This window comes from Cervus elaphus, chromosome 20, assembly GCF_910594005.1.
Source record: "Cervus elaphus chromosome 20, mCerEla1.1, whole genome shotgun sequence".
NCBI classification, from domain to species: Eukaryota; Metazoa; Chordata; class Mammalia; order Artiodactyla; family Cervidae; genus Cervus; species Cervus elaphus.
The window spans coordinates 139,990,915-140,017,571 of record NC_057834.1 but is presented as its reverse complement, the minus strand read 5'-3'; the positions used below and the strand labels follow the sequence as shown (position 1 = coordinate 140,017,571).

The following is a 26,657-nucleotide window of genomic DNA, read 5'->3' as shown; positions in this document are numbered from 1 at the left end:
ATCCTGTCCGATGAAAGACAGGCCCGCACGGAGCAAACCTGTGCAATGGGGCCCTTCACTCACCCAGACTGAAGGCGTCACCTGGACCGCAAGGAGATCCAACCAGTCCGTCCTAAAGGAGATCAGTCCTGAATGTTCACTGGAAGGACTGATGCTGAAGCTGAAGCTCCAATACTTTGGCCACCTGATGCGAAGAGTTGACTCATTGGAAAAGACCCTGGTGCTGGGAAAGACTGTGGGCAGGAGAAGAAGGGGATGATAGAGGATGAGATGGCTGGATGGCATCACCGACTCAATGGACGTGAGTTTGAGTAAACTCTGGAAGTTGGCGATGGGACAGGGAGGCCTGGCGTGCTGCAAGTCCATGGGGTCGCAGAGAGTCGGACACAAATGAGGGACTGAACTGAACTGAAGGTGACAGCCCCCACAGTGGGAGGATGGAGTCTGCCCACCCACCCCACGTCCCCCATCCTCCCAGGGTGACCACGTCCCCGTCAGCCTTGGCTGCAGCAGAATCTGTACTGTTCACTACTGAATAATTAGACGCGCTTCCCGCCCGGGGGTATAGTTGTCGCCTCCCCCCGCCCCCGCCGCGTCCATGTGCCAGGCACTGATAGCCAGCAAAAATGCATCGGCCCGCTTTTCCAGGTGGTCGGGCAGCGTCGCCTCCTGGAGGCCTCCTGCGTGCCTTCCCACCAGTCCCCGCCAGTCCCCAGGTCAGGAGAGTGCCTTCGCCCTGGCCCCGACCTTTCCCCTGGCTTCTGACAGCTCCTCCTACTCCTTGATTGCTGCCTCAGCAGAGGACCCTGGGCTCCATTTGGGGGACACCGTGTCGGTCTCTGGGGACTATGATTTCAGGGGCTTGTTCGTGGCTGGCGTCCCAGGTGTCCTGCTTTGTCCCCGTTTCTCCAGCTCCTCTACGTGATTTGGTTCCTCCCTTCAGGGGCTGGGGTGGTGTCCTTGGCTGTCCTTCCACGAGAACAAGAGGGTGCAGCAGCTCCCCGTGGGCTCTGAGCAGAGCCTCGGGACCGGCGGCCTCTTTCTTGGGGTCCCTGAAAGGGGGTCCTCTTCCTGGGCAGCTTGAAAGCTTATGGCTAGAGTGGAATCCGGAGCATCCTCTGCTGGCTTCACACTCCAAGTGTACCCGCCAGCCTGATTTTTGTGCCCTCCCCCTCATTCCCGCCCCCACCCTGCCCTGCCCTTCACCCTTTCCTCAGTTTCACAAAGCCAGCACTGCTGGCCGAGAACGACAGGCACCTGTTCTCCCCCAGGTCTGGAGACCGGACGTCCGGACACCCAGGCGTGACAGGGCTGTGCCCCTGCGGGCAGCGGGGCGAGGGTGTGCTGTGCCCGCTGCTGCAGCCTGGCACCGAATCACTGCCCTGTCTGCCCAGCTCATCCCATGGCCCCTCGGCGTCCTCCGCACGAGCTCGCCAATCACTGTATTTAGGACGTCAGGGCGGGCGACCCCATCCTAACTGGGTCACATCCACGAAGTCTCACTTCCGAATGAAGTCAGGCCCACTGGTGTTGGGGGGCCAGGGCTGCAGCTTACTTGTCGGCGGTACAGCCTCCAATCCACAGCACCCATCTCCACTTTGTAAAATGTTTTGGCCAAGCCGCCTGGCGTGTGGGATCTTAGTTCTCTGCCGCCAGGTCAAAGCCATGCTGCTGCATTGGAAGGGCAGAGTCCTAACCCCTGGGCCACCAGGGAAGCCCCGTCCTCCATTTCTAAGATTTGTCTTTATCTCTGCAGCTGTGACATTTTTCTATTGCGTGTCAGGTCAAGCGTTTCTAACCTGAAGGCCCACATTTCCTTCAGTCTGGGGGGAACTTCCGCCAGTGTGGTGGGGTGCCTCCCTGCCCCGTCCTTGCCCCGGCCTCCTCCTGGAAGGACGGGCGCCTTTCCTCTGCGTCCCGTGACTATGCTTTCTGGGCTCTGCCTCTGGCAGCCCCGGTGTGTTCACTGCAGAGTCACAGTTCCTTCCGCCGGGCTCCCCACCTCCCGGGGCCTCCCCTGGCCGCTCGTCAGCTGTGTTTCCCAGGCCTGGGGAGCTGGTGTTTCCTGCCGTCCTGGCCTCACTCCAGGGCTCCGTGTGCTGGCGGAATGACACCCCCAGGGCGGCCTTGTGCGGATTCCTTGTGTGGAGACGCACCACCTCCCCTGGCCACAGGCCGAGCAGGCGAGATTGAATGAGGGTCTTGAATGGGAGAGCATGCTGATGGTCGGCTGGGCCCAGGGCCATTGCGAGGGTCCTGTGACAGGGAGGAGGGGTCGGCTCAGAGGGCGGGAGGATGTGTGAGGGAGACCCCGTCACAGGCAGGGGAGGGCGCAACCTGGGGGACGCTGGCGCTTCTAGAAGCTGGAAGAGGCAGTGAGCAGACTCTCCCCAAGCCTCCAAGAGAACTGACCCTGCTGACAGTTGCAAAGCCCTCCTCCCGTGGCTGGCTGTCTGATAAGCCTGGCCTGTCTTGGTCTGAAGCTCAGTGTGTGGTGATTTGAGGCCCCAGGACGAGCAGGAAACACACTGTGGTTTCATCTTGGTGTTCAGATGCTGTCGCTCTGTTCTCATAAAACTCACACTGGTTCATTTGATACATTCTGGAAAATACAGAAAAAATGTTAAAATTTTGCACTGAAGACTCCTGCTTTGGCTCAGGGGCAGCCATGGGACTGGGTGGGAAGAGGTCTGGGGGGAGGGCAGAGGGCCTGGGGGGAGGGGCCGGGGGGAGGGGAGAAGGCCTGGGGAAGGGGGAGGGGCCGGGGGGAGGGGCCAGGGGAAGGGGAGAGGACCTGGGGGAGGGGCCAGGGGAAGGGGAGAGGGCCTGGGGGCCTCACCGACCCGTCCCAGCAGCAGCTTGGCATCTGCACCACGTTCCACTGGACGGGCCTTTTACTCCATTAGTCATGTCACTGGGTTTTGAAGTTCTCATTTTTTCAGGTTGAGCTAAATAGTTCATCTCTGGTCATTTTCTTGGCCTTGATGCCCAGACGCAGCGTCCCTGTGCCAGCAGGAAGGGATGATTTGAAAGTTCCGCCTCTGGGCCATGTTGTGGGACCCTCTGGGAGGTCTGAGACCAGAATCTGAGCCCAAGCAGGGCTGAGCAGGTGGGGCTCTGTCCAGCGGGCACGGGACGCTGGAGCCCGACCATCTCTTACGGAGAGGGGGTGCTGGCAGCGTTCAGGAGGCACCGGCTTCACCAAACTGGGTTTGACCACCTCCAAACATCCTTCAGTACTTTGTCCACCTGATTTGAAAAGCCGACTCACTGGAAAAGACCCTGACACTGGGAAAGATTGAGGGCAGGAGGAGAAGGGGGTGACAGAGGATGAGATGGTTGGATGGTGTCACGGCCTTAGTAGACATGAATCTGAGCAAACTCTGGGAGATTGTGAAGGACAGGGGAGCCTGGTGTGCTGCAGTCCATGGGGTCACGGAGAGTCAGGCACAACTTAGTGACTGAACAACAATGTTCTTCAGCGTTGGAAGGTGAAGCTGGCCGCCTGAGGCTGGAGAAGTCGGCCCAGGCTGCGGGGACGCCTATGGGCATGGCCGTCGGGGCCGCTTGCCCCTTGGCCATCCTGGCCGCTCGTCCTGACAGGTCTGCAGGCCGCCTGCCCGGGGCAGTACTCCCTGGGGTGCAGACTCAGGACACACCGTGCGCCCCCAATGCCCCAGACGCGGCACCCACGTGGGCAGAGAGGAGCGCGGCTCGGGTCAGTCCGGGTCGCCAGGAGGCCAGTAGCACCCCACCTGTCATCCAACTTGTTCTGGAAGTTCACCCAGGGCCACCCTGGGCCCTGCAGGTCGGGTGCTGAGCTTCCACACAGCCTGGCTGACCTTTGGCCAGAGTGGACACTCCCGGTTGAATGGCTCCTAGGAGAGGCCAGTTGAGGCCAGTGGGGGAGGGAAGACCTACCCTGGGGACCCCGCCCGGCCCCAGTCTCAGAACGAGGACCCCAGGCTGCTGCGAGGCTGGGCCCAGGCCAAGCTCCAGAGAGAGAAACGGGCTGGCTGCCCTCAGGGGCGTCCCGAGGGTCAGGTCCCAGCTCTGCCCGCCCGCCCAGGGGCCAGTTAGGGTGAGGAGGGGGTCTGGGAGGTGGGCATGGGGCAGCTGGTGACCCCTGCACCTCCCTTGGGCAGGGTTAGAGGTAGGAGGAGGTGGGGCACCTGCAGAGTGGGAAGAGGCCCAGGGGTGGGTGGGGAGGGCAGGCCCCGGGGGCAGGGCTGTGCGGGGGTCAGGAGCACGGGCTGCCTCCCTCCTTTTCAAAGTTTCCACACTTGGGAGGATCCAGTGAAGGGTGGCCCTGACCCCCACCCCCAGTTCCAGGGGCAGCTGGGCACGCAGGGCCCCCCCTCCCGGCCGCCCAACCTCCTTGTGGAGCTGGAGACCAGGGCGCCCCCTCCCCCCTCCCTGACCTTGACCCTGCAGCCAGCCTCACACCCGCTCCACCAAGGCCATAAACTGTGGATGATTTTCCTCTTGTCTGTGATAAACAAATTAACTACAGGTGTGGACCTGCCCGCCAGGCGCCAGCAGGGTGGACGGGTTGGGGGTAGTCCGCATGTGAAGCCTACCCTCACCCCGTGGACTCGGGGGTGTGATGGGGCTCGCCCGCCCAGGGGCAGCCAGGGGCCCTCGGCCCGCAGCCCCCACGGCACAGAAAGCAGCAGGGTCCTCGGGCGGCCCCGGAGGCAGGGGCAGGCATCAGAGGGCCGGACAGCCACTGGGCCCTCTTCCTCCTCTTAGGACAATCACTTTTCCCGACAGAAGTTCTTTTTCTTCTGTTTTTTTCCCCCTTCCTGAGGTCTGGAGGCCCTCTTTATGCACAAATATGCTATTTTGAAGCACTCTGCATTGTTCTGGGATTTCAAAGTCACGGCCAGCAGCCAAAGACAACATACTTTTCTGACTGTAACAGTAAATCCTGGTCAGTAAGTACTCTTGGAAAATGAGGAAAGTGCACGGAAACAAAGGTTTTGATCTGTGCTGCGAGGAGACCAGGACCGTATTCAGCCCACCCACCCTCAGTGCCCAGCAGCACACACGCTCGCCAATGGCTCTGAAACCTTGCTTTGCCCTCAGGGTGCCAGCTCCCCTGACACCCCTTTAGTGCCTGGAGGCTGTGGGCTTCCCCATAACCAGAGGCTCCTGCCTCACCCACAAGACAAGCCTGCCTGGGAGACCCCTGCCTTTGCAGGCACTGCCCCCCCTGCCAGCTCTGGGAGTCGGGGGGCATATCACCCTTGGCAAGGCCAGGTCTGCCTGAGATCTGGACTTGAACCTGCCGGAGGGACGGGGCGCTTGGGCTCCAAAGAGAGAAAACTTTCCGGTCCCGGGGACCCACCGGGGTGCGTGTAGCTGAGAGACCTCGTCTCTCGGCCGGGGCCTGCTCACCATCCCGCTGGAGCGAGGGGAAGCTGAGGCTCAGCTGAGGCTCTGACTCAGCAGGGTCAGAGTCTGCGGGTGGGCAGCGACCCCAGGGGCCCGCGATGCCTGTGTGCTGGCCTGCAGGGGTCCCAGCAGCCCTCTGCCCTGAGGTGCCCACTGCCTGGCTCCATCCTGCACCTGCCCAGGGGCCACTCTGCCCGGTGACCCCTGCTGCCCCTGTCACCCAGACTGTCCCCAGACACCCAGGGATGGACCACCCTGCAGACCCCGTGGCGCTGACTGTCGGCATCACCCCTCCCCACACACGCCGCCTTCTGCTCCCGCAGCACCCCTCCTCCTGCATCCCTACATCCAGGGGGTGGTGCTGGGGGGACCCCTGGCATGGCCCAGCCCTCCGCACCCCCTCCCACAGCTGTGCAAATCCTTGGAAGAGGCCAGAGGGGTGGGTTCAGCCCTGGGAGAGGAGGCCAGGCTGGCCCCACTGCTGGCCGCCCAGCACAGCCTCTGCACCCTTGCTGCCCCCTCTCCACCAGGGCCCACCTCCAGGCTCAGCCCTAGGCCTGGTGGTTCCCTCAGGGGCCCGCTCCTGGGGCTGGGAGGCCCGACTGGCCTCCAAGTGTCCCCGCCCGGGATGCATTGCTCCGACACCCCGAGGTGAGCCAGGGACCCCAGTGTGTCTGGAAGAGGCAACCCTGTGGAGCAGAGACGGGGCACCCACCCCACCCTGAGGCCCCAGACCCGGGGTCCCTGCAGAATTGTGACGCCAGCACCAGACTCACCCGTCCATTGGAGTCACGCAGGCCACGGGAGCCCAGACAGCCCAGGAAGGGGCAGCAGGAACGGGAAGCACAGGGCCTCCTGGGGACCGCCAGGCTGGGCCTCGCCAAGGACAACACGAGCTCTGGTGGCAGAGAGGCCCTCGCCAAGAGGGCCAGCACTGGCATCTGCCCCGGGACCCCTCCCTGATGAGCAAGGCCTTGTGCGGAGGCCCAGGTGCTGTCCCAGTCTTCTGTGGAGTTCAGGAAGACTCAGCCGCATGTTCAGAACCTGCTAACTTCCAGATGCACAAGCTGGATTTAGAAAAGGCAGAGAAGCCAGAGATTAAATTGCCAACATTCACTGAATCACAGAAAAAGCAAGAGAATTCCAGAAAAATACATACTTCTGTTTTATTGATTATGCTAAAGCCTTTGACTGAGTGGATCACAACAAACTGAAAAATTCTTCAAGAGATGGGAATTCCACACAACCTTACCTGCCTCCTGAGACACCTGTATGCAGGTCAAGAAGTAAAAGTTAGAACCGGACATGGAACAGTGGACTGGCTCAAAGTTGGGAAAGCAATACTTCAAGATTGTATACTGTCAGCCTGCTTATTTAACTTGTATGCAGAGCACATCATGTGAAATGCTGGGTGGGATGAAGCACAAGCTGGAATCAAGATTGCTGGGAGAAATATGAACAAAGTTAGATATGCAGATGATACCACCTTAATGACAGAAAGTGAAGAGGAACTAAAGAGCCTCTTGATTAGGGTGAAAGAGGAGAGTGAAAAAGCTGCCTTAAAAGTGAACATTGAAAAAACTAAGATCATGACATCCAGTCCCATCATTTCATGGCAAATAGATGTGGAAAAAATGAAAACAGTGACAGACTTTATTTTCTTGGACTCCAAAATCACTGTGGTCGGTGACTGCAGCCATGAAATTAAAAGATGCTGGCTTCTTGGAAGGGAAACTATGACCAACCTAGACAGCATATTAAAAAGCAGAGACATCACTTTGCTGATAAAGGTCCATATAGTCAAGGCTATGGTTTTTCCAGTAGTCACATACAGGTATGAGAATTGGACCTTAAAGGAGGCCAAGTGCCAAAGAATTGATGCTTTCAAACTGTGGTGTTGGAGAAGACTCTTGAGAGTCCCTTGAACTGCAAGGAGATCCAACCAGTTCATCCTAAAGGAGATCAGTCCTGGGTGTTCATTGGAAGGACTGATGTAGAAGCTGAAACTCCAATACTCTGGTCACCTGATGTGAAGAGCTGACTCATTGGAAAAGACCCTGATGCTGGGAAAGATTGAAGGTGGGAGGAGAAGGGGACGACAGAGGATGAGATGGTTGGATGGCATCATCGACTCAATGGACATGGGTTTGAGCAAGTTCTGGAAAATGGTGATGGACAGGGAGGCCTGGTGTGCTGTAGTCCATGGGGTCGCAGAGAGTCGGACACGACTGAGGGACTGCAGAACAACAGCAGTCATTCTGAGTCAGGGTCCTACCTGGTGGTGCAAGCATCACTCAGCCAGGAGGGTGTCCAGGGGAGGGTCCTGGGAGCTCAGTCATCCCCTCCCTCGCTGGCCCCTCCCAAATTCTCCTGGTGAGTTTCCTCATGGGTCGTCCTACTGAGAGGTGACTCAGGCCAGTTTCGGTCAGTGGATCCCTAACAGTTTGCACTGTCGGGCCTGGCAGTCTAGGCGGTGGGGAGGAGACCCCACAGCACCTTCCCCGCATGGCCTCACCGCGGGCTCAGGCCGTCCCCAGGGGAGGTGCCCCTGCCCCTCCCCTGCCTGCCATTGGCTGCAGCCACTTTCCTTTTCCTCTGCTTCTGTGTCTCTAGCACATTCCTCTAGAATACTGTGGATGAAACTGTGTCCCCCAAATTCATATGTTGAACCCCAACAAGGCAGTGTTTGGAGATGGGCCGAGGAGGTAGTGAGGGTTGATGAGGTCCCGGAGATGGGATCGGCACCCTTGCAAGCAGAGGCCCCAGGGGCCCCAGCTCCAGCTGTGCGCCTGTCCGTCATGTGAGAACACAGCAGGAACGGGGCTGCCTTCAGGCCGAGAAGAGGGCTCCCCCAGGACGCGGCCTCCAAGCCTGGGCCTTGACCTGGCCTCCCAGCCTCCAGATGTGAGAAATACACGCCCGCCGTCTGAGCCGCCCTGGCTGTGGGTCTGAACTCTGAGTCTGGACCCAGCCGTCATCTGGACTCTGTTTCCGCGTCACCGTCACCCAAGCGTGCTGTGTGCCCCCAAACCGGAGGCGGAAACCCCAGGAGGGCCCGGCTGGGCTCCAAGCTTCAGGTCTGCCCCCTCCAAGGTGTAGCCCCCGGCAGCCAGTGTGACACCCCCCGTGCTGACGTGCTCAGGGCACAGACGACAATAGGAAAATGGAAAAAATGATCAAGTTGAGATGCGTTCTTGATATAACTCATTCTAAGTGTTTGCGTTAGATTTTGTAATGACTGCATGTAATGCCCAGCTCTCAAACCTCCTGAAAATTGAAGGACAAGCTCTGGGGAGCTCCTCGGTATTTCCCAGTTTCCCTTGGAGGCTTGGGATGCACCTCCTCCACCCTTCCCCACCGTCCCCCGAGCTCTCGCCCTGGGGTCTCCTAGCACCTTCTCCACCTCCCTGGGTGTGGCCGCAGAGAAGCGAGGGGTGGGCGCTGCAGGGATGGCGTGGGCCCTGGACCACACCCGGGCCAGCCCTCTCCAGTTCTGGGCCTTCACTGGTTATGGTTTATGTGTGAGTCTGCTCCTGGGACAGAAGTGGAGGCTGAAGGACCAGGTAGGACTGGCGTCTCCGGAGGCCTGACCTTCCCCAGCCTGGGGTCCTGATTGCCGAGCCCACGAGAAGCATGAGGTCCTGCAGGGAAGGACAGTCACAGCCCTGAGGGCTGGCCCCGGATGAAGGTCCATCAGGAGGCTGCTTGTCTCAGAGCCAGGTGAGCAGGCCTGGGAGGCCACCGGTCTGCCCAGAGGCAGTGGCTCTCCTGAGCTGAGGTCTGGGCACAGGTGGGAGGGTCGTCTAGGGTCCAGGGCCCCGCATCCCAGCTTTGGGGCAGCCTTGCTTCCTCTGTCTCCGCATCATCTTCTCCTCTAGTTTCTCGGGGTCCCTCACGAGGGGGCTCCGGGGGTACGCCCTCCCCAGCCATACTTCTGCACGCCTTGAGGCAGTGCCACGCGGCTGTGGTGGGGCTCGCCTGGGCGGGGCAGCAGGGCTGGGAGTCTGGGGGGCTCCTCGGCACCCCAGGCTCCTGGACTTCCCAGAGGGACACGCTGGGTCCCCTCCACTTTGGGGGAGTGTGCCATCCGATCAGGGTGACCCGCAGTTGCTCACAGGAGCCAGGGGCCTGGAGTCCCCCATGAGGTCCCGGGAGGGGACAGCAGCTGGCGAGGCAGGAAGCGATCAGCAAAGTGCAGCCTGGGAGCCTTCACAGAACAAGGGGCCCTGGAACGGCCAAGGGAAAAGGAGACCAGAGAAGGGGCCTCCCTGGAGCTTGAGCTGAACAAACTGCGTGTGGTCACGTACATGAGACCACATTATATGGTCACACACATGTCTGTGACATTTGAACACGGATTCTATATTTGATATTAAGGAGCCAGTCAATGTAAAAAATTTATCAGTGAAAAAGCACACTAGCACGGTCTTTCTTAGCGTAGAGTCAGTTCTCAGTTCTCTGAGCTTCTCTCACAGACGTAGTATGGACCTGGGTCACCTGCAGCACAGGCAGGACGCTGGGTGCTCCCATGGCCGGCATCCACCGCTCGGCGCTGCGTCGCCTAAATGGAGCACTGTGCCGGGTCCGGAGCCTTTAGGCACCGGCTCCCTTCTCTCCCAGGATGCCTGTGGTTCCCCAAGGTGCTGAAGTACCAGGGCTTCGTTCCTGCTTCTTGCTTGGACGCTCCATGGTGGGGATGGACCCCAGTCAACGTACTCACTCCACTGAAGTCCATCTGGGTTGTTTCGAGTTTGGGCTGATTATGAACAGACGTGCTGTAGACATTTACATGCAAGTTTTTGTGTGGAAGTAAGTTTTCCTTTCTCCAAGACAAATACCCGGGAGTGGCAATCTGGATCATGTGCAGAATCTGCTTGACTTTTTAAGAACTGTCACATGCTCTTTGGGGTGGCTGCGCCATTTTGCATTCTCAGCACGGACGGCCTGTGTCCCAGGTCTGCGTCCTCACCCTGAGTGACCGGCCAGCCTGCCTCCCCAGGACCTAGGGGTTTCCTGGGACAGGGGACTTTCAGCACTGGAACTGGGAAACCAGGATGGTTGGCCACCCTATCTTTGTGAGCGCTTGGTATTCTCAGTGATTTTTATCTTGTTGTTGCTGTTGTTGTTCAGCCAGTAAGTCGTGTCCGACTCTGCGACCCCACGGACTGCAGCACGCCAGGCCTCCCTGTCCATCACCAACTCCCGGACTTCACTCAAACTCATGTCCATTGAGTTGGTGATGCCATCCAACCATCTCATCCTCTGTCGCCCCCTTCTCCTGTGGCCTTCAATCTTTCCCTTTCCCTTCATCAGGGCCTTTTCCAATGAGTAAGCTCTTTGAATCAGGTGGCCAAATTATTGGAGCTTCAGCATCAGTCCTTTCAATGAATATTCAGGGTTGATTTCCTTTAGGATTGACTAGTTTGATCTCCTTGCAGTCCAAGGGACTCTCAAGAATCTTCTCCAACACCACAGTTCAAAAGCATCAATTCTTCGGTGCTCAGTCTTCTTTATGGTCCAACTCTCAAGTCCATACATGAGTACTGGAAAAACCATAGCCTTGACTAGATGGATCTTTGTCAGCAAAGTGATATCTCTGCTTTGTAATACGCTGTCTAGGTTTGTCATAGTTTTCCTTCCAAAGAACAAGCATCTTTTAATTTCATGGCTGCAGTCACCATCTGCAGTGATTATAGAGCCCAAGAAAATAAAATCTGTCACTGTTTCCACTTTTTCCCCATCTATTTGCCATGAGGTGATGGGACAGGATGCTGTGATCTTAGTTGTTTGAATGTTGAGTTTTAAGGCAGCTTTTTCACTGTCCTCTTTCACCCTCATCAAGAGGCTCTTTAGTTCCTCTTCACTTTCTGCCATTAAAGTGGTATCATCTGCATATCTAAGGTTGTTGATATTTCTCCTTGCAATCTTTTTTTTTTTTTTTTAATCCCAGCAATCTTGATGGAAGTTTGTGCTTCATCCAGCCTGGCATTTCGCATGATGTACTTTGCATATAAATTAAATAAGTAGGGGGACAACATACAACCTTGCCTAATCCTTTCTCAATTTTGAACCAGTTCATTGTTTCTTGTCACGTTGGTTCTTGACTTGCATACAGGTTTCTCAGGAGGCAGGTAAGGTGGTTTGGTATTCCCGTCTCTTTAAGGATTTTCCAGTTTGTTGTGATCCATACAGTGAAAGACTTTAGTGTAGTCAATGAAAGAGAAGAAGATGCTTTTCTGGAATTCCCTTGCTTTTTCTATGATTCAATGAATGTTGATAATTTGATCTCTGGTTCCTCTACCTTTTCTGAATCTAGCTTATACATCTGGTAGGTCTCAGTTCATGTACTGCTTAAGCCTAGCATTTGAAGGATTTTGAGCATTACCTTACTAGCATGTGAAATGAGCAAAACTGTTCAAATGGTGGCTTGAACATTCTTTGGCATTTCCCTTCTTGGGGATTAGAATGAAAACTGATCTTTTGCAGTCTTGTGGCCGTTACTGAGTTTTCCAAATTTGCTGACCTATTGAGTGCAGCACTTTAATAGCATCATCTTTTAGGATTTTAAATAGCTCAGCTGGAATTTCATCACCTCCACTAGCTTTGCTCGTAGTAATGCTTCCTAAGGCCCACGTGACTTCTCACTCTAGGATGTCTGGTTCTAGGTGAATGACCACACCATCGTAGTTATTTGTACAGCTATTTGAACTTTTTTTGTACAGTTCTTCTGTGTAGTCTTGCCACCTCTTCTTTCTCTTCTGCTTCTGTTAAGTCCTTACCATTTTTGTCCTTTATTGAGCCCATCTTTGCATGAAATGTTCCCTTGATAGCTCTAAGTTTTTTGAAGAGATCTCTAGTCTTTTCCATTCTACTGTTTTCTTCTTTCTTTGCTCTGTTCATTTAAGAAGGCCTCTTATCTCTCCTTGCTCTTCTCTAGAATTCTGCATTCAGTTGGGTATATCTTTTCCTTTTTCCTTGCCTTTCACTTCTCTTCTTTCCTCAGCTATTTGTAAAGCTTCGTCAGACAATCACCTTGCCTTCTTGCATTTCTTTTTCTTTGGGATGGTTTTGGTCATTGCTTCCTGTACAATGTTATAATCCTCCACACATAGTTCTTCAGGCACTCTGTCTACCAGATCTAATCCCTTGAATCTATTTGTCACCTCCACTGTATAATCCCCATGGCTCAGATGGTAAAGAATCTGCCTGCAATGCAGGAGACCCAGGTTCAATCCCTGGGTCAGGAAGATCCTCTGGAGAAGGGGATGCAATCCATTCCAGTACTCTTGCCTGGAGAACCCCATGGACAGAGGAGCCTGGCGGGCTACAGTCCATTGGGGTCACAAAGAGTCGGACACGACTGAGTGATTAAATAAGTCTCTTAGTCATGTCCAACTCTTTGCGACCCCATGGACTGTAACCTATCAGGCTACTCTGACCATGGGATTTCCCAGGCAAGAATGCTGGAGTGGGTTGCCATTTCCTTCTCCAGGGGATCTTCCTGACCCAGGGATTGAACCCGAGTCTCCTGCATTGCAGGTAGATTCTTTACCATCTGAGCCACCAGGAAAGCCCACTACTGTATAATCATAAGGGGTTTGATTTAGGTCATACATGAATGGCTAATAGTTTTCCCTACTTTTTTCAATTTAAGCCTGAATTTTTCAATAAGGAGCTCATGATCTGAGCCGCAGTCAGTTCCAGGTCTGTTAAGAACAATATTGCATAGGAACCTGGAATGTTAGGTCCATGCTTATGCGTATGCATGCATGCTCAGTCATGTCCAACTCTGCGACCCCATGGGTTGTAGCCCACCAGGCTGCTCTGTTCATGGGATTCTCCAGATAAGGATACTGGAGTGGGTTGCATTTGCTACTCCGGGGGATCTTCCTGACTCAAAAATCGAACCTGTGTCTCTTGCATCTCCTGCATTGGCAGGCAGGTTCTTTACCACTAGTGCCACCTGGGAAGCCATGATTAGGTCCACGAATTAAGGTAAATTGGACATGGTCAAGTAGGAGATGGCAAGAGTGAACATCAACATCTTAGGAATCAGTGAACTAAAATGGATGGGAATGGACAAATTTAATTCAAATGACCATTATATCTACTGCTGTGGGCAAGAATCCCTTAGAGGAAATGGAGTACCCCTCATAGTTAGCAAAAGGGGCTGAAATGCAGTACTTGGATGCAATCTCAAAAATGAAAGAATGCACTCAGCAAATGATATCCAAAGCTAATCATTCAACATTACAATACTCCAAGTTTATGCCCCAACCATTAATGTTGAATAACCTGAAGCTGAACGGTTCTATTAAGACTTACAACACCTTCTAGAACTGGTAATAACAACAAAAAAGATGTTCTTTTCATCATAATGGATTGGGATGCAAAAGTTGAAGGTCAAGAGTTACCTGGAATAACAGGCACTTTTGGAGTTGGAGTACAGAATGAAGAAGGGCAAAGGCTCATAGAGTTTTGGCAAGAGAACGCACTGGTCATAGCAAACACTCTCTTCCAACAACACAAGAGACGACTCTACACATGGACATCACCAGATGGTCAGTACTGAAATCAGACTGATTTTTACTTTAGCCCTTCTAACATGTGAGTACTGAGTATCTCATCATGGACTTGGCTGGCATATCCCTGAGAGCTATGATTTGAGCCTCTGTTCATGTGCTGTCTGCCATCCGTGTGTCTCCCTGCCGAAGTGTCTGCTCAATCTACTCTCAACTTTTTCTCATTGGGTTTAAAAAAGTATTTATTTATTTGGCTGCCTTGGGTCTTGGCTGAGGCACGTGGAGTGTTCACTGGGGGCATGGACTCACTCTAGCTGTGGCATGCAGGCTCAGGGGCTGAGCGGCCTGGGCCTGGGTGCTCCGCAGCACTGGGATCTCAGTTCCCCGGGCAGGGGTCAGACTCGTGTCCCCTGCACCGCACAGTGGATTCTCAGCCACTGGACCGTGAGGGAAGTCCCAGGTTGTTTTAACTGTTGGTTTTTGAGGGCTCTTTATACATTTTCAGTACATATAGTCAGATATGATTTGCCATTTTTCTCCCACTATATAGCTTGTCTTTACATTCTCCTAAAATGTTTTTCTGAAAGGAAAATTTAAGTTTTTGATGGAATCCAACAAATCATTGCTTTTTAAAAATTTGTGGTAAAATATAGATGACAAAAAATGTTGTTTTAACCATTTTTAAGTGTACAATTCACTGACATTAAGTAAATTCACCATGTTGTGTAACCATGATCATTTATGTATTTCCAGAATCGTCTCATCACTCCAAACAGAAACTCGGTACCCACTGGGCAGTATCTCCCCATTTCCGCCTCCCCCAGCCCCTGGAAACTCAATTCTACTTTCTATCTCTTGGTCTGTTCTTGATACCTCACCTAAGTGGATGGATTAGGAAATGGCAACCCACTCCAGTATTCTTGCCGGAATAATCCCATGGATAGAGGAGGCTGGTGGGATACAGTCCATGGGACTGCAAAAGAGTCGGGAACAACGGAGGGCACACAGTTAAATGTAATCACACAGCATTTGTTCCTTTGCAATGGGCTTATTTCCTTTAACATGACATTTTCAAGGTTCATCCATGTTGTAGCAAATGTCAGAACTTAATTTGTTTTTCATTTCATTTTTAATTGTGGTAAAATACAGATCAAATACCTCCTGAGAAATCTGTACACAGGTCAAGAAGCAAGTTAGAACTGGACATGTAAGAACAGACTGGTTCCAGATTGGGAAAGTAGTACATCAAGGCTGTATATCATCACCCTGTGTATTTAACTTATATGCCGAGTACATCATACGAAATGCCAGGCTGGATGAAGCATAAGCTGGAATCAAGATTGCTGGGAGAAACATCAATAACCTCAGACATGCAGATGACACCATACTTATGGCAGAAAGTGAAGAGGAACTGAAAAGCCTCTTGATGAAAGAGGAGAGTAAAAAAGTTGGCTTAAAACTCAGCATTCAGAAAACTAAAATCATGGCACCCGGTCCCATCACTTCATGGCAAATAGATGGGGAAACAGTGGAAACAGTGACAGACTTTATTTTTTTGGGCTCCAAAATCACTGCAGATGGTGACTGCAGCCATGAAATTAAAAGGCGCTTGCTCCGTGGAAGAAAAGTTATGACCAACCTAGACAGCATATTAAAAAGCAGAGACATTACCAACAAACGTCTGTCTAGTCAAGGCTATGGTTTTTCCAGTAGTCATGTATGGATGTGAGAGTTGAAATATAAAGAAAGCTGAGCGCCAAAGGATTGATCCTTTGGAACTGTGGTGTTGGAGAAGACTCTTGAGAGTCCCTTGGACTACAAGGAGATCCAAAGGAGTCTAACCAGGAGATCAGTCTTGGGTGTTCACTGGAAGGACTGATGTTGAAGCTGAAACTCCAATACTTTGGCCACTTGATGCCAAGAGCTGACTCATTGGAAAAGACCCTGATGCTGGGAGGGATTGGGGGCAGGAGGAGAAGGGGACGACAGAGGATGAAATAGTTAGATGGCATCACTGACTCAATGGACATGAGTTTGGGTAAACTCCGGGAGTTGGTGATGGACAGGGAGGCCTGGTGTGCTGCAACCCATGTGGTCGCAAACAGTCGGACACAACTGAGCGACTGAACTGAAGTGAGCGGAACAGATCACATAAAATTTACCATCCTAACTGTACATTTCAGCACCGTGGAATACATTCTCATGGTGATGCAGCCAATCTCCAGACCTCTTTGCATCTTCCCAGACAGAAGCTCCGTCCCCATTAAACACCCCTTTCCCCTCACACTCCCGCTTCGCCTTTCTGGCTCTATGAATCTGGGAGTGGAATCAAACCATGTTTGTCCCTCTGGGTCTGGCTTCTGTCGTTCAGTGCCACGTCGTCAAGGTCCACCCAGGCCGACCTGTGTCAAAAGCGCCTCCCTTTTTCAGACTTAATAACATTCCAAGACACTTCTAGGCCCGGTCCACCCTCCAAAGCCTGGACGCTGCAAGGTGTGGGGTCTGCAGGACCGGGCGGGAGCCGGGGGCCAGGTCCGCCCAGGTGCGGATGGGCGGCGGGAGGGCGGAGCGGCCCCACCCGCTGCCGCCCCGCCCCGGCGCCGCCTGGCCCCCCCTCGCCCCGCCCCACCCCGCGGCCTGCCGGGAGACGTAGGCCCGAGCCCCTCAGGAAGGCGGACTCGGAGTCCCAGCGCGCCCCGCGGCGCGCCAGCGGGCCTCCACTGCGCTCCAGCCCGTGGCCTGCCGGGACTTGTAGTCCGGCGCCCGCGGGCGCCTCGGCGCGGGGCGAGCGAGGGACTCGCTGTCCCAGAAAGCCCCGCGCTGGGCCGCGACGCCGCGTGCCGTCGCCGCCGCCGCCGCCGCCGCCGCCGCCGGGCTTTCTCCGGCCGCCGCCGCCACTGCCGCTGCTTCGCGAACTGAGAGCCTAGGCGTCCGCGGGCGAGTGGAGGCTGCGGGTGGGAGCCCTCGCGGGCACTGCAGAGCGGGCCGGGGGAGGCCGGGATGGAGCCCCCCGGAGGTGGGCGCGCCGCCGGGCTGGCCCGCGCCTGGGCCGGTTGGGGAGGGGGCCGGGCGGCGCGGCCGTGGGGCGGGGCCGGGGGTGAGGCGGGGCGAGACGCCCCGGGGGCGGGTCGGGGTCCGGGGTCCGAGGAAGGCTGGGGGCCGCGGAGGTGTGCGCGGCGTCGGGGGCCGGGTGTCGGGGGGCTCACCGGCGAGGCCTGAGGCAGGGTCGAGAGCGGAGGGCACGCGGCAGGAGCCCTTCGGGGGGATCCTTCTGACTCCAGCTGGTCCCATGTGGTTGGAGGTGGGGGCTGCCGCCGGGCCCCGAGGGGGCGGGGAGCCCCGCGTACCCGGAACAGGGCCCCGAGCCGGTCTGCTCTCCCTCCAGTTGACTGAAGCGGCCTGAAGCGGGTTCCAGAGCCTCCAGGCGGGATCTCGGGGCCTCCCGGAGGCGCGGCGGATGGTCTGAGGGCCGCGCAGACATGGCTCACCTCAGGGGATTTGCCAACCAGGTAAGGGTGGGCGTCTGGGCCATCCGCGGGTGTGCTCGCTCGCCTGGGACGGAGCGCCGGCTGCAGAGTTCGAGACAGGCCGTTTCACCAAGGACTGTCTTTTGAAAAGTGGTCCGGGGGCCTCAGAAGAGCAGCCCCTCTTAGGCGCGTGTGGGAGGAGGGGTGGGAGCCCCGTGAGGCGCAGCCCTGGGCAAAGCGGGAGCGGTCACCAGGTGCTCAGACCTGGTGGGTGCGCGGCTGACTGGAGTCGCCCGTTGGCAGCGCCCTGTGGGGCCGGAGCCCACCAGCCTGTCAAAGTGTAGCCCCGGTGCAGGGTCAGCGCAGAGACCGACGCTGGCACACCGCTGGGCCGCAGGAACCGGGTCTATGCACCTGGAGGGCCGCGGAAGGTCAGGGTCTGCGAGCACCTCGGCTGGGGGGACAGGGGCCTTGGCGGCCCTGGCAGGGGCTGAGGGGGACGAGGGGGGCTGGGAGTGTCTGTGTGTGGGGAAAGCAGAGGACAGGCGTGTGAGTTTCTCTTGAGGGGTGGAGAGGGCTGCCATTGGACTGGGGGGGGGGGGCCCTGCCTGGGAGATGCCCACTCTTTTTTGGCTGGTTGGTTCTTGAAATTACCAACACCACAGCACTTTGAGGTGTCTGCCTTTGAGTCCAGGGGACCCTCCACAGCGTGGCCTGAGGTCGATGGCTGCAGTTAGGAGGGCCGGGGCAGCCACTGTCAGGGCTGTGGTCCACACTTGTCCCCCCTTTTTTGTTACTGCCCAGCAGGTGTGACTGGAAGCTGCTATGAAATAGACCCCCAGCTGGTCCGGTGGTCCTTCATCCTAGCTGTTGGGTTTTCCTCTTAAGTGGTCAGCTCTGGTGTGGTTTAGGCTGACGGCTGTGAGCTGGGAGCGCCTCTGGAAGAGAATTGAGCCCTCAGGCTCACTCCCGTCAGCCCAGTTTGGGAGGACTAGGTGCCTGGGAGGAACAGGAAGTGTGTGTCCTCGTGGGGGAGGAGGAGCTGGAGTCCGGTCGGCTCTAGATGCCTGGCTCTTTGGAGAACCCCGGGGTGCCGCCGAGGCTGCAGGTGGGCTGCTGACAGGGCCGATGGGCTCACGCTCGTCTTGGACACGTGTGTCTTCCGAGTCCCTTGACTAAGATGCTGGGAGGGAAGTCTGGCTCGAGGTCAAGGGCTGTAGGAATGGCTCCCGTGTGTGGACGTGGAGCTGTGAGCAGCCCCTCACCTGGGTGCTGGTGGTGCTTGGAGCCAGGCCTCGGTGGCTGCGTCTTGCCCGGGGACGGAGCAGGGCTCAGAGGAGCTGAGGCAGGGACCCCAAGGGAAGGAAGCCCCTTTTGTCCTTTCAGGGGTGGAGACGCTTGGTCTTTGTCGGTGACAGGAAGCCTGACAGGACATTGTTTTCCTTGAGATGGCTGTCACCATGGCCCTGCTTGGCGGTCCCTGTGTGCATGGGGCAGTGGGCCTGCTCCCCACGGGGCAACCTTGGGCGTCTGGCCCCTGCCGGGCTGATTCCTGCCCAGGGTCTGTGCTGCTGCGAAAGCCCCTTGTGCACGTGACTGCCACCTGTCGTGGGGTGCATGGGGGCCACTGGTCAGCTCTCACTTGGAGAGTGATGCTGGTGGTGGGCGTGTTGCTAAGTGGACATGTAGACTGCTGAGCGGTGGCCGCAGACCGGGCAGCCCCAGGGTGGGCTCAGTGCACAGAGGTCTGGGCCGAGCGAGCAGCCTGCGCGGTTGTCCAGACCCGCATCTTGGAAGGGCCACTGCAAACCGGCCCCGGGCCCTGTCTCTCCTCTCCCCGGTGGGGCTGCGAGCAGGCCCTCCCGGGATGGGCCGTGGGGGCCCTCTGTCCACTCAGGTGCCTGCCCTGCAGCCTTGGGGACCCAAAGAGACTGAGAGCTGGGTCAGGCTCCCTGCTCCCCTGCTGGGCCTGGCCTCTGGTTAGGGGTCTGCCCTGTGCCCGCCTCTGAGGCTGTGGAGAACTGGGTGCCCCGTGTGGGGCGTTTCTGGTTAGGACACTGAGGGACCAGACCCGGCTCTGGGCTGGCCTTGGGGCTGGGGGGGGGTTGTCACTGGCAGAGGCCTGAGGGTGGGAAGGGGAGGCCGAGGGAGCGCCGGGGGGACGGGGTTCCCAGTTAGTGCTGCCAGGCTGGCCTGCTGCCCTGCGTCTGCCCTGAGGCCACCTCGGAGGGAGAGGAGCCTGTCTTTGGAGCACGGGCTGGACTGGAGGTGTGCTCAGGGCCGAGCCTGTGTGAGCTCAGGCGGGGCTGGGGTAGGGGGGTGGCAGGGGGCGGCATCCCGGGCTCCCTGGCCCGGCTCTCTGCCAAGGCGGCCGCCTGCGCCCTATCCCGCTTGCCTGGCGCTGTGAGGTTGGGTGAGCTCTTCCCTGCTGGTGACAGTCCTGGGAAGGCAGCTCTTGGCTGCTTCGGGTTGACATGTCGTCTTGGTCTGGAGCCAGTGGGCCCCGAGCAGTGTCCTGCGCGGGGGCAGCCCTGTGCCCTGGGACTCTGCTCAGAGCCTGTGAGCGGCTGCCCCGGCTCCCTCAGTGCCAGGGCGCTTGCACAGATGGATGGGGATGGTGCTGCAGTTTGGAGGGCACTGTGTCCTGTGGACTTGCGGCCCAGCGAGCTCGGGAGACCCTCTCTGCCCCTGTGGGGACTAGATGCCAGTCTCCCTGCCAGCGTACCAGCGCCACTGGGGTCCCGGGTCTTCAGCGCCTGCAGAGGGGGAGCAAGGTGACCTCAGCACCCAGGGGGCCACGCAGGTGGGGGTGAGGGATGCCCCGCTGTCCTCCACGCAGCCCCACACTGAGCATCTCAGGCCTGGACACTGAGGGTCAAGGTCGAAAGCCAGATTGCCCCGTGGACGCCTGTGTGCCGCCGTGTCCTGGCACTGAGCCTGCTTGAGGGTCCGCGCCTTGTTGGGCGGGTCTGTGCTCCAGTCTGAGGACCAGGTTGGGAGGGTGGTTTTCCGTCCGTTTGAACGTCCAGGAGAGCGTGGGTTTTGAGCTCCGAGCTGGGGTGAGGGCATCGCCGTCTTGGGGACTCTCTCTAAGGGGCCTGGCTTCCAGGTGTACAGGGAGAACTCAGTTAATGCCTGTTGAGTTTTATTCTTTTCCGTTGATGAATAGGCTTTACTTTTTAGAGCAGTTTTCAGTTTAAAAAGGTGAGTGACAGAGTTCTTTGCACCCCTCGACCCTTCCCTGGAGTTTGTCATGATCGCTGGCCCAGCGTGGTCAGGCTGTTGCCCATGAAGCCGGCAGCCTGCGAGGCTGGCCCTGTGTGCTCACAGCATCGCCCAGGCCCGTTGTCCAACTGCCCCCAGCTCCCCGTGCTCATCCCTCCTAACCCATTACTTGCCTCCCAGGGTCTGCCTTCCCCGTGGCCCTGGTTTCTTGGCGAGAGCCCCGGCCTCTCAGCCCTCTCTGGGGACATTTGCCCCTGTGGGGAGGTGACTTTAGGTTTTCTGAATGAAAAGGGATATAAGTAGTGAGGAAAGAGTCTAGGGGGGCTCCCTGGCCATCCGCCCTTGACCAGGCCGCTCGCCCATGTCCCCAGCACTCGCGAGTGGACCCTGAGGAGCTTTTCACCAAGCTTGACCGCATCGGCAAGGGCTCTTTCGGGGAGGTGTACAAGGGCATCGACAACCGCACCAAGGAGGTGGTGGCCATCAAGATCATCGACCTGGAGGAGGCGGAGGACGAGATTGAGGACATCCAGCAGGAGATCACCGTGCTCAGCCAGTGCGACAGCCCCTACATCACGCGCTACTTCGGCTCCTACCTGAAGGTGCTGCCGGCGGGGGCTGGCTCTAGCCACCCCATGACGGGCGCTCCCCCTCAGAGAGGGGGCTGCCCAGGCCCCCTGTGGCCAGAGTGGGGATGCGGCTGGCGGGCCCTGTCTGCTCAGGAGACCTGGCTGGGTCTGCCCCCCTGGGCCTGGTCTGCAGGGCAGGGGTCCCCACAGGAGGACATGGACCCAGCTCAGCATGGACCAGGCCCCCAGGGAACAACTACGCCCAGGGCCAGGGGACCGGCCTTGTCCTGAGGGAGCCCGGGGGTGGCAGGGTGTGAGCAGGGAGCGGCCGGCTCTGCAGTGGCCTGTTTGTGCCCCTCCCAGGAGGGGGCCCAGAGTCCTTCCCAGGGGCTTTGGACAGTGGGCTTGGCCGCTGTTGCGAGCACACGGCCCGTCTGCAGTGTCTGCGCAGGGGGGTGGCGAGGGGAGCCAGGCGGGCTGCTGATGCCGCTCCTGGTGGGCATTCTGGCTGAGTCAGTGCAGCTGGGCATGTGTTGGGGCCCCGCGCTGCCTGCTGCCGCCTGCTGACACGCTTCTCTGCCCCAGAGCACGAAGCTGTGGATCATCATGGAGTACCTGGGTGGTGGCTCCGCCTTGGACCTGGTGAGCTTGGGGCCTGGTGGGCTGGGGACCTGGTGGGCTGGGGCAGGGCCAGACGGAAGAAGTTATCTGGGGGTTGTCCTTGAATCCTGAGTTCCTGTGGCTTCTCCTCCTTCACTGTCTTGGTGACTGGCTGTTCCTCAGGATCCAGCTGGTGCTGAGGGGTCCAGGTCCTCTGCTGGCCTGTGCGGTAGGAGGTTAGTCCCCCCCAGCAGGCAGGCTCAGGAGTGTGCCAGGTCCCCGTTCTCAGCTGTTACTTTCCCCACAGCCATCTGAAACTTTAATTTCAAAAGTGGGTAAAGAGGGCTTCCCTGGTGGTCCAGCGGCTTAAGACTCCACGCTTCTAATACAGGGGGCCTGGGTTCAATCCCTGGTCGAGGAACTAGATCCCACGTGTCGCAACCAAGAGTTCACATGGTGTAACCAAGACCCGTGCGGTCAAACACAGTGGGTAAAGAAATAGGAAGCTCCCACGTCCAGAGGGTCCCCCCGCCCCTGGCACTGAAGCGGGCGAGCTCAGGGTCAGTGCTGGCTCTGGGGCGGTGGGGAAGGGGTGGGTGGGCTTCATGGGGAGGCCTGAGGCCCTGCTGGCCCCTCTTGTCTGCAGCTGAAGCCGGGCCCCCTGGAGGAGACCTATATTGCCACCATCCTGCGGGAGATCTTGAAGGGCCTGGATTACCTGCACTCGGAGCGCAAGATCCACCGAGACATCAAAGGTGCCTCAGAGCACGCTGTGGCAGGTGGCGTGGGCGCGGGCCAGCGGTGCTCAGTGCCCCGCTTGCTGCGGCCCCGGAAACCTGGCAGTCCCGCTGTTTCCAGTAACAGCGCTGTGTCCCTGCACACGGCAGAGCCGGCTCTGCACGTAGGATAGGAGGGCCCCTGCTTAGTCTGTGAATGTGAGGTGTGTGAGAGCAGCCGTGCTGGTGGATGTGAGTGGCCAGGCCAGCCTGCAGGGGCGTGACTGGCAGAGCAAGGGGAAGTCAGGGTCCCCTCTGCCTGTTGAGCGATTTGGCAGGGAGGGTGGTTCCTGTGCCTGGGGTCTTCAGTGGTGGTGACCGTCAGGGGGGCACTGGGGCCGGCTGAGGGCGCACGTGTGTGGGGCCCATAGGCACCCGCTGGCAGTGTGCCGTGGCCTTGGGGCTAAGGGCGGACCTCCCTGGGGGGAGATCGGCCGGAGGCTGGGAGGGTGCTTCCTAAGGCAGTGCGGAGGGTGACGCCTGCGGTCCTGTGTCGCAGCCGCCAACGTGCTGCTCTCGGAGCAGGGCGACGTGAAGCTGGCAGACTTTGGGGTGGCGGGCCAGCTCACGGACACGCAGATCAAGAGGAACACGTTCGTGGGCACCCCTTTTTGGATGGCGCCCGAGGTCATCAAGCAGTCAGCCTATGACTTCAAGGTGGGCTGGGTGGCGGGGGGTGTGGCGTGCTGGTGTGGGGGCCACGGGGCTCGGGCGGCCTGCACTGCAGTGGCCCCGTGGCTCTCTGTCCAGGCCGACATCTGGTCACTGGGGATCACAGCCATCGAGCTGGCCAAGGGCGAGCCTCCCAACTCCGACCTGCACCCCATGCGCGTCCTGTTCCTGATCCCCAAGAACAGCCCGCCCACACTTGAGGGCCACCACAGCAAGCCCTTCAAGGAGTTTGTGGAGGCCTGCCTCAACAAGGACCCCCGATTTGTAAGCTCCTCTCGCCCCCAGCTCTGAGTGGTGAGAATGCCTGCACAGCTGAGCATAATTGGGGCGCCTGGAACTGCGCCCCAGAGGACACTGGGGGCGTGTGTGTGCGTACGGGCATGGAGGGCATGCGGTCTGTCTGTAGTGGGAGCTTGGAGGTGACAGGGCCAGAGGCCTCTCTGCTGTGCCAGGGCGGGCTCTGCTGTGCTCCCGGCCCAGGCCAGGAGGGTCTGGAGGGAGGCCCTTCCCTTGGGGAGGACGGTGTACAGCCACCCACCCCCCTGGGCGCCCCTGCCACCTGGGGTCCCCTGACCAGGCTACCAGCGGGGGCAGCGCCCCTGCCACCTGGGGTCCCCTGACCAGGCTCCCAGCGGGGGCAGCGATGCTGATGACCCGGCTTAGCCCAGGCCTCCTTGCTCTGAGCGCCAGGGGCTCCCCGGGCAACACTTGTCTGCCTGGCGCCTGGTGACCCGTGTGTGCCCCTGGCAGCGGCCCACCGCCAAGGAGCTCCTGAAGCACAAGTTCATCACGCGCTACACCAAGAAGACCTCCTTCCTCACCGAGCTCATCGACCGCTACAAGCGCTGGAGGTCGGAGGGCCACGGCGAGGAGTCCAGCTCCGAGGACTCTGACATGTAGGGCCTGCTCTTCCTGCGGGGCCGAGGCGGGCTCCCCGGGGCAGGGTTTGGCCTTTGGGGCCTTCCTGACTCCAAGGCCCCGTGTGACTTCCCATCGTTCCCTTCAGAGATGGAGACCCCGAGGACGGAGAGCAGGGGCCCATCTGGACCTTCCCCCCCACCATCCGGCCGAGCCCGCACAGCAAGCTGCATAAGGGGGCAGCCCTGCATGGCGCCCAGAAGGTCGGCCCGGCCCCGGACGCGCCGGAGGGAGCGGGCTGTGGGGACCCACCTCCTGGGACGCCCGCTCCCCAGGGGTGGCCCTTCAGGAGACCAGGATGGGGTGGGGGGCTCGCAGCTGCCTGAGCCCCCTGCTTTTGCCTTGCTCACCTCTGCACGCTCTGCGTTTGTAGTCGGTGGAGCCCGTCAAGAGGCAGCCGAGGTCGCAGTGCCTGTCCACGCTGGTCCGGCCCGTCTTTGGAGAGGTGAGGGCCGAGCTGGGGTGGCACAGGGTGTCTGGGTCCCTCGGGGCTTGTGAGGTTGGCCCCTTGGACCTGGCATTTTGGGTGGAAGGACCAGAGCTGGCTGGGATAAGCTGGCCTCAGGTGATCCTCAAGATCCCGAGCCTGCCAGTGTCTTCTGGGGCCCCAGGGGGGCTTTGAACTTGAGCTGCTATCCTGGGACCTTTTATCTTGAACCACAGACACCGGGTGATCCACAGTCTAGAGAGCACCCGGGAGGTTTCAGTCTTGGGCGTCAGGCCCTGGACAGGGAGCCCTTAAGGGCCACTCCCCAGTGGTCACGTGACCCAGCGTCTGTGTCACTTGCTCAAGGGCAGTCAGTAGCATCCCCAGGAGTGAGTCACCAGCAGTGGGCTGTGGCTGTGTTCACACCCAGGGTGATGCTGGCCCTGGAGCCTGGGAGTGGGGGTGGACAGCGCTCCCACCCAGGGGCCTGCAGTGCCGGCGTGGGGAAGGGGATGGAGTTGGGGGGGGGAGCTGGTGGGGGTGGGCTGTCCCTGGGCACGTGGGCTCCTGGGGCCAAGGGAGGTGGGGGTGGGCAGGCTCCCACCCAGGGGCCTGCAGTGCCTGGGTGGGGAAGGGGGCGGGGTGCGGGGGAGCTGGTGGGGGTGGGCTGTCCCTGGGCACGTAGGCTCCTGGAGCCATGCAGCAGAGTTCCTGGGGCTGGCACCTTTGGGGTATGAGGTGGGTGAGAGGCATGGCCGCACCTCAGCTGGCTGGGCCCCCTTCGGGTTCCGGTTCTGTGGGCTGGCCTGAGGTCAGGCTGCTGGGTGGGTGTCTGGGGAGGTGTGCGTCCCTCGCCCCTTTGTTCTGTGTGCTGGGCGAGCAGACTGACCCGTCTCCAGCCCCCCCGGCCAGGCCGTCACCTCGTGGGGTCTCCACAGCTGGGGGTGCGAGTCGGCCCCTACTCCCAGCGGTCAGGCTGGCGGGGCTCACTGGGCCGCTCACACGCAGATCTGGGCTGTGGGCTTCTGGGACCCGGGGTCAGGAGAAGGTTCGTGATTGGAGGAGCGAGGTCCCGGAGAAGGGACCAGCTGGGAGCCCCTGCTTGGTGCTCAGGGGGAGCCTGGGGCAGCACTGCCTTCTGCTGCCAGTCGCAGGTCGGGTGGGGCGGGGAGGCCGCCCCCCTGGCCCCCAGTCAGGTGTCTGGGGTGTCCACGCAGCTCAAAGAGAAGCACAGGCAGAGCGGCGGGGGTGTGGGGGCTCTGGAGGAGCTGGAGAACGCCTTCAGCCTGGCTGAGGAGTCCTGCCCCGGCATCTCGGACAAGCTGATGGCCCACCTGGTGGAGCGGGTGCAGAGGTGAGGGCCTGGGGGCGGCAGGCTGCTGTGGGTCCTTCTCGCCGGGTGGGACTCGATCAGGTCTGCGGGTCCTGTGACCCTGGCCTGGCCTGCGCTCCTGGGCGGAGCAGTGACCCGGCCTCTGGTCTGCAGGTTTTCCCACAGCAGAAACCACCTGACGTCGACCCGCTGAAGCCCTGTCTGCACCTGGGAGGAGGGTCTCCGTCGGGAGCCGTGTGGTCAGGACTGTGCTGACCAGGGCCCTGGGCCATCCTGGCCTCGCCCTGCGGGCTGCGCCCTTGCCCCGCAGAGGGCTGTCCCCTCCCACATCCCCTCCCGGCTGGGCCAAGGCCGCACTCAGCGGCAGAGGCAACGGGCTGGGTCTCCTCGGGGCCTCAAGGCCAGGCGGGTCCCCAGGGCTGTGCTCTCGGCCCAGATGGAGGGGCAGGGATGCGCGGGGCAGACCTGCCGCCTCCCGCCCGGCCTGCCCGCCCTTGGAGGCTGTAGGTTCGCCCTGTGCTGTTGGAGCAGGTACCGTGTCTTCTCTTAAGTACTCGTGTCAGCCAGATTGGTGTTTTTTTTTTAAGAAAACCAAACTTCCTTGCTTCCCTAAATATTCTGAGGTTAAGGTGTTAGTTTTCATAGAACCTTAAGAGGCTCCCGCCACTTTCAATAAAGACCTGAACTGACATGTGCTGGTGCTGGGCGGGGTGCAGAGCCCGCGCTCAGGCTCCCGAGTCCTCACCCAAGG

General features: G+C 58.8%; 1 protein-coding gene and 1 long non-coding RNA gene across 3 annotated transcripts; one reads left to right on the top strand and one right to left on the bottom strand.

The window, feature by feature from the left end:
• Window positions 1-7,118: 7,118 nt before the first annotated feature.
• Window positions 7,119-15,672, bottom strand: LOC122678343. Its single transcript, XR_006336069.1, has 3 exons — window positions 15,595-15,672; window positions 8,281-8,285; window positions 7,119-7,178 (listed from the first exon to the last, which is right to left on the bottom strand). It is a non-coding gene; the product is annotated as an uncharacterized LOC122678343 (long non-coding RNA).
• A 1,058-nt stretch (window positions 15,673-16,730) lies between these two features.
• On the top strand, window positions 16,731-26,595 carry STK25 (serine/threonine kinase 25). 2 transcript variants are annotated; one of them, XM_043878813.1, is made up of 12 exons: window positions 16,731-16,873; window positions 17,305-17,428; window positions 20,983-21,213; window positions 21,766-21,822; window positions 22,427-22,535; window positions 23,056-23,213; window positions 23,307-23,492; window positions 23,979-24,124; window positions 24,235-24,349; window positions 24,520-24,591; window positions 25,791-25,927; window positions 26,060-26,595. In XM_043878813.1, exons 2-12 carry the CDS (start codon window positions 17,399-17,401, stop codon window positions 26,097-26,099), a joined length of 1,281 nt encoding a protein of 426 aa, XP_043734748.1. In that variant the 5' UTR covers window positions 16,731-16,873; window positions 17,305-17,398; the 3' UTR covers window positions 26,100-26,595. The 2 variants fall into 2 exon arrangements, with proteins under 2 accessions (XP_043734748.1, XP_043734747.1); XM_043878812.1 differs by having other exon boundaries at window positions 16,776-16,935.
• The last annotated feature ends 62 nt before the right edge of the window (window positions 26,596-26,657 follow it).

Excerpts from the sequence above, each read along its gene's own strand:
- STK25 (XM_043878813.1), top strand. The coding sequence starts at position 17,399 with ATGGCTCACCTCAGGGGATTTGCCAACCAG. Across the intron at positions 17,429-20,982 it reads TCAGGGGATTTGCCAACCAG|CACTCGCGAGTGGACCCTGA; the intron begins GTAAGGGTGGGC and ends CCATGTCCCCAG. Across the intron at positions 23,214-23,306 it reads AGTCAGCCTATGACTTCAAG|GCCGACATCTGGTCACTGGG; the intron begins GTGGGCTGGGTG and ends CTCTCTGTCCAG.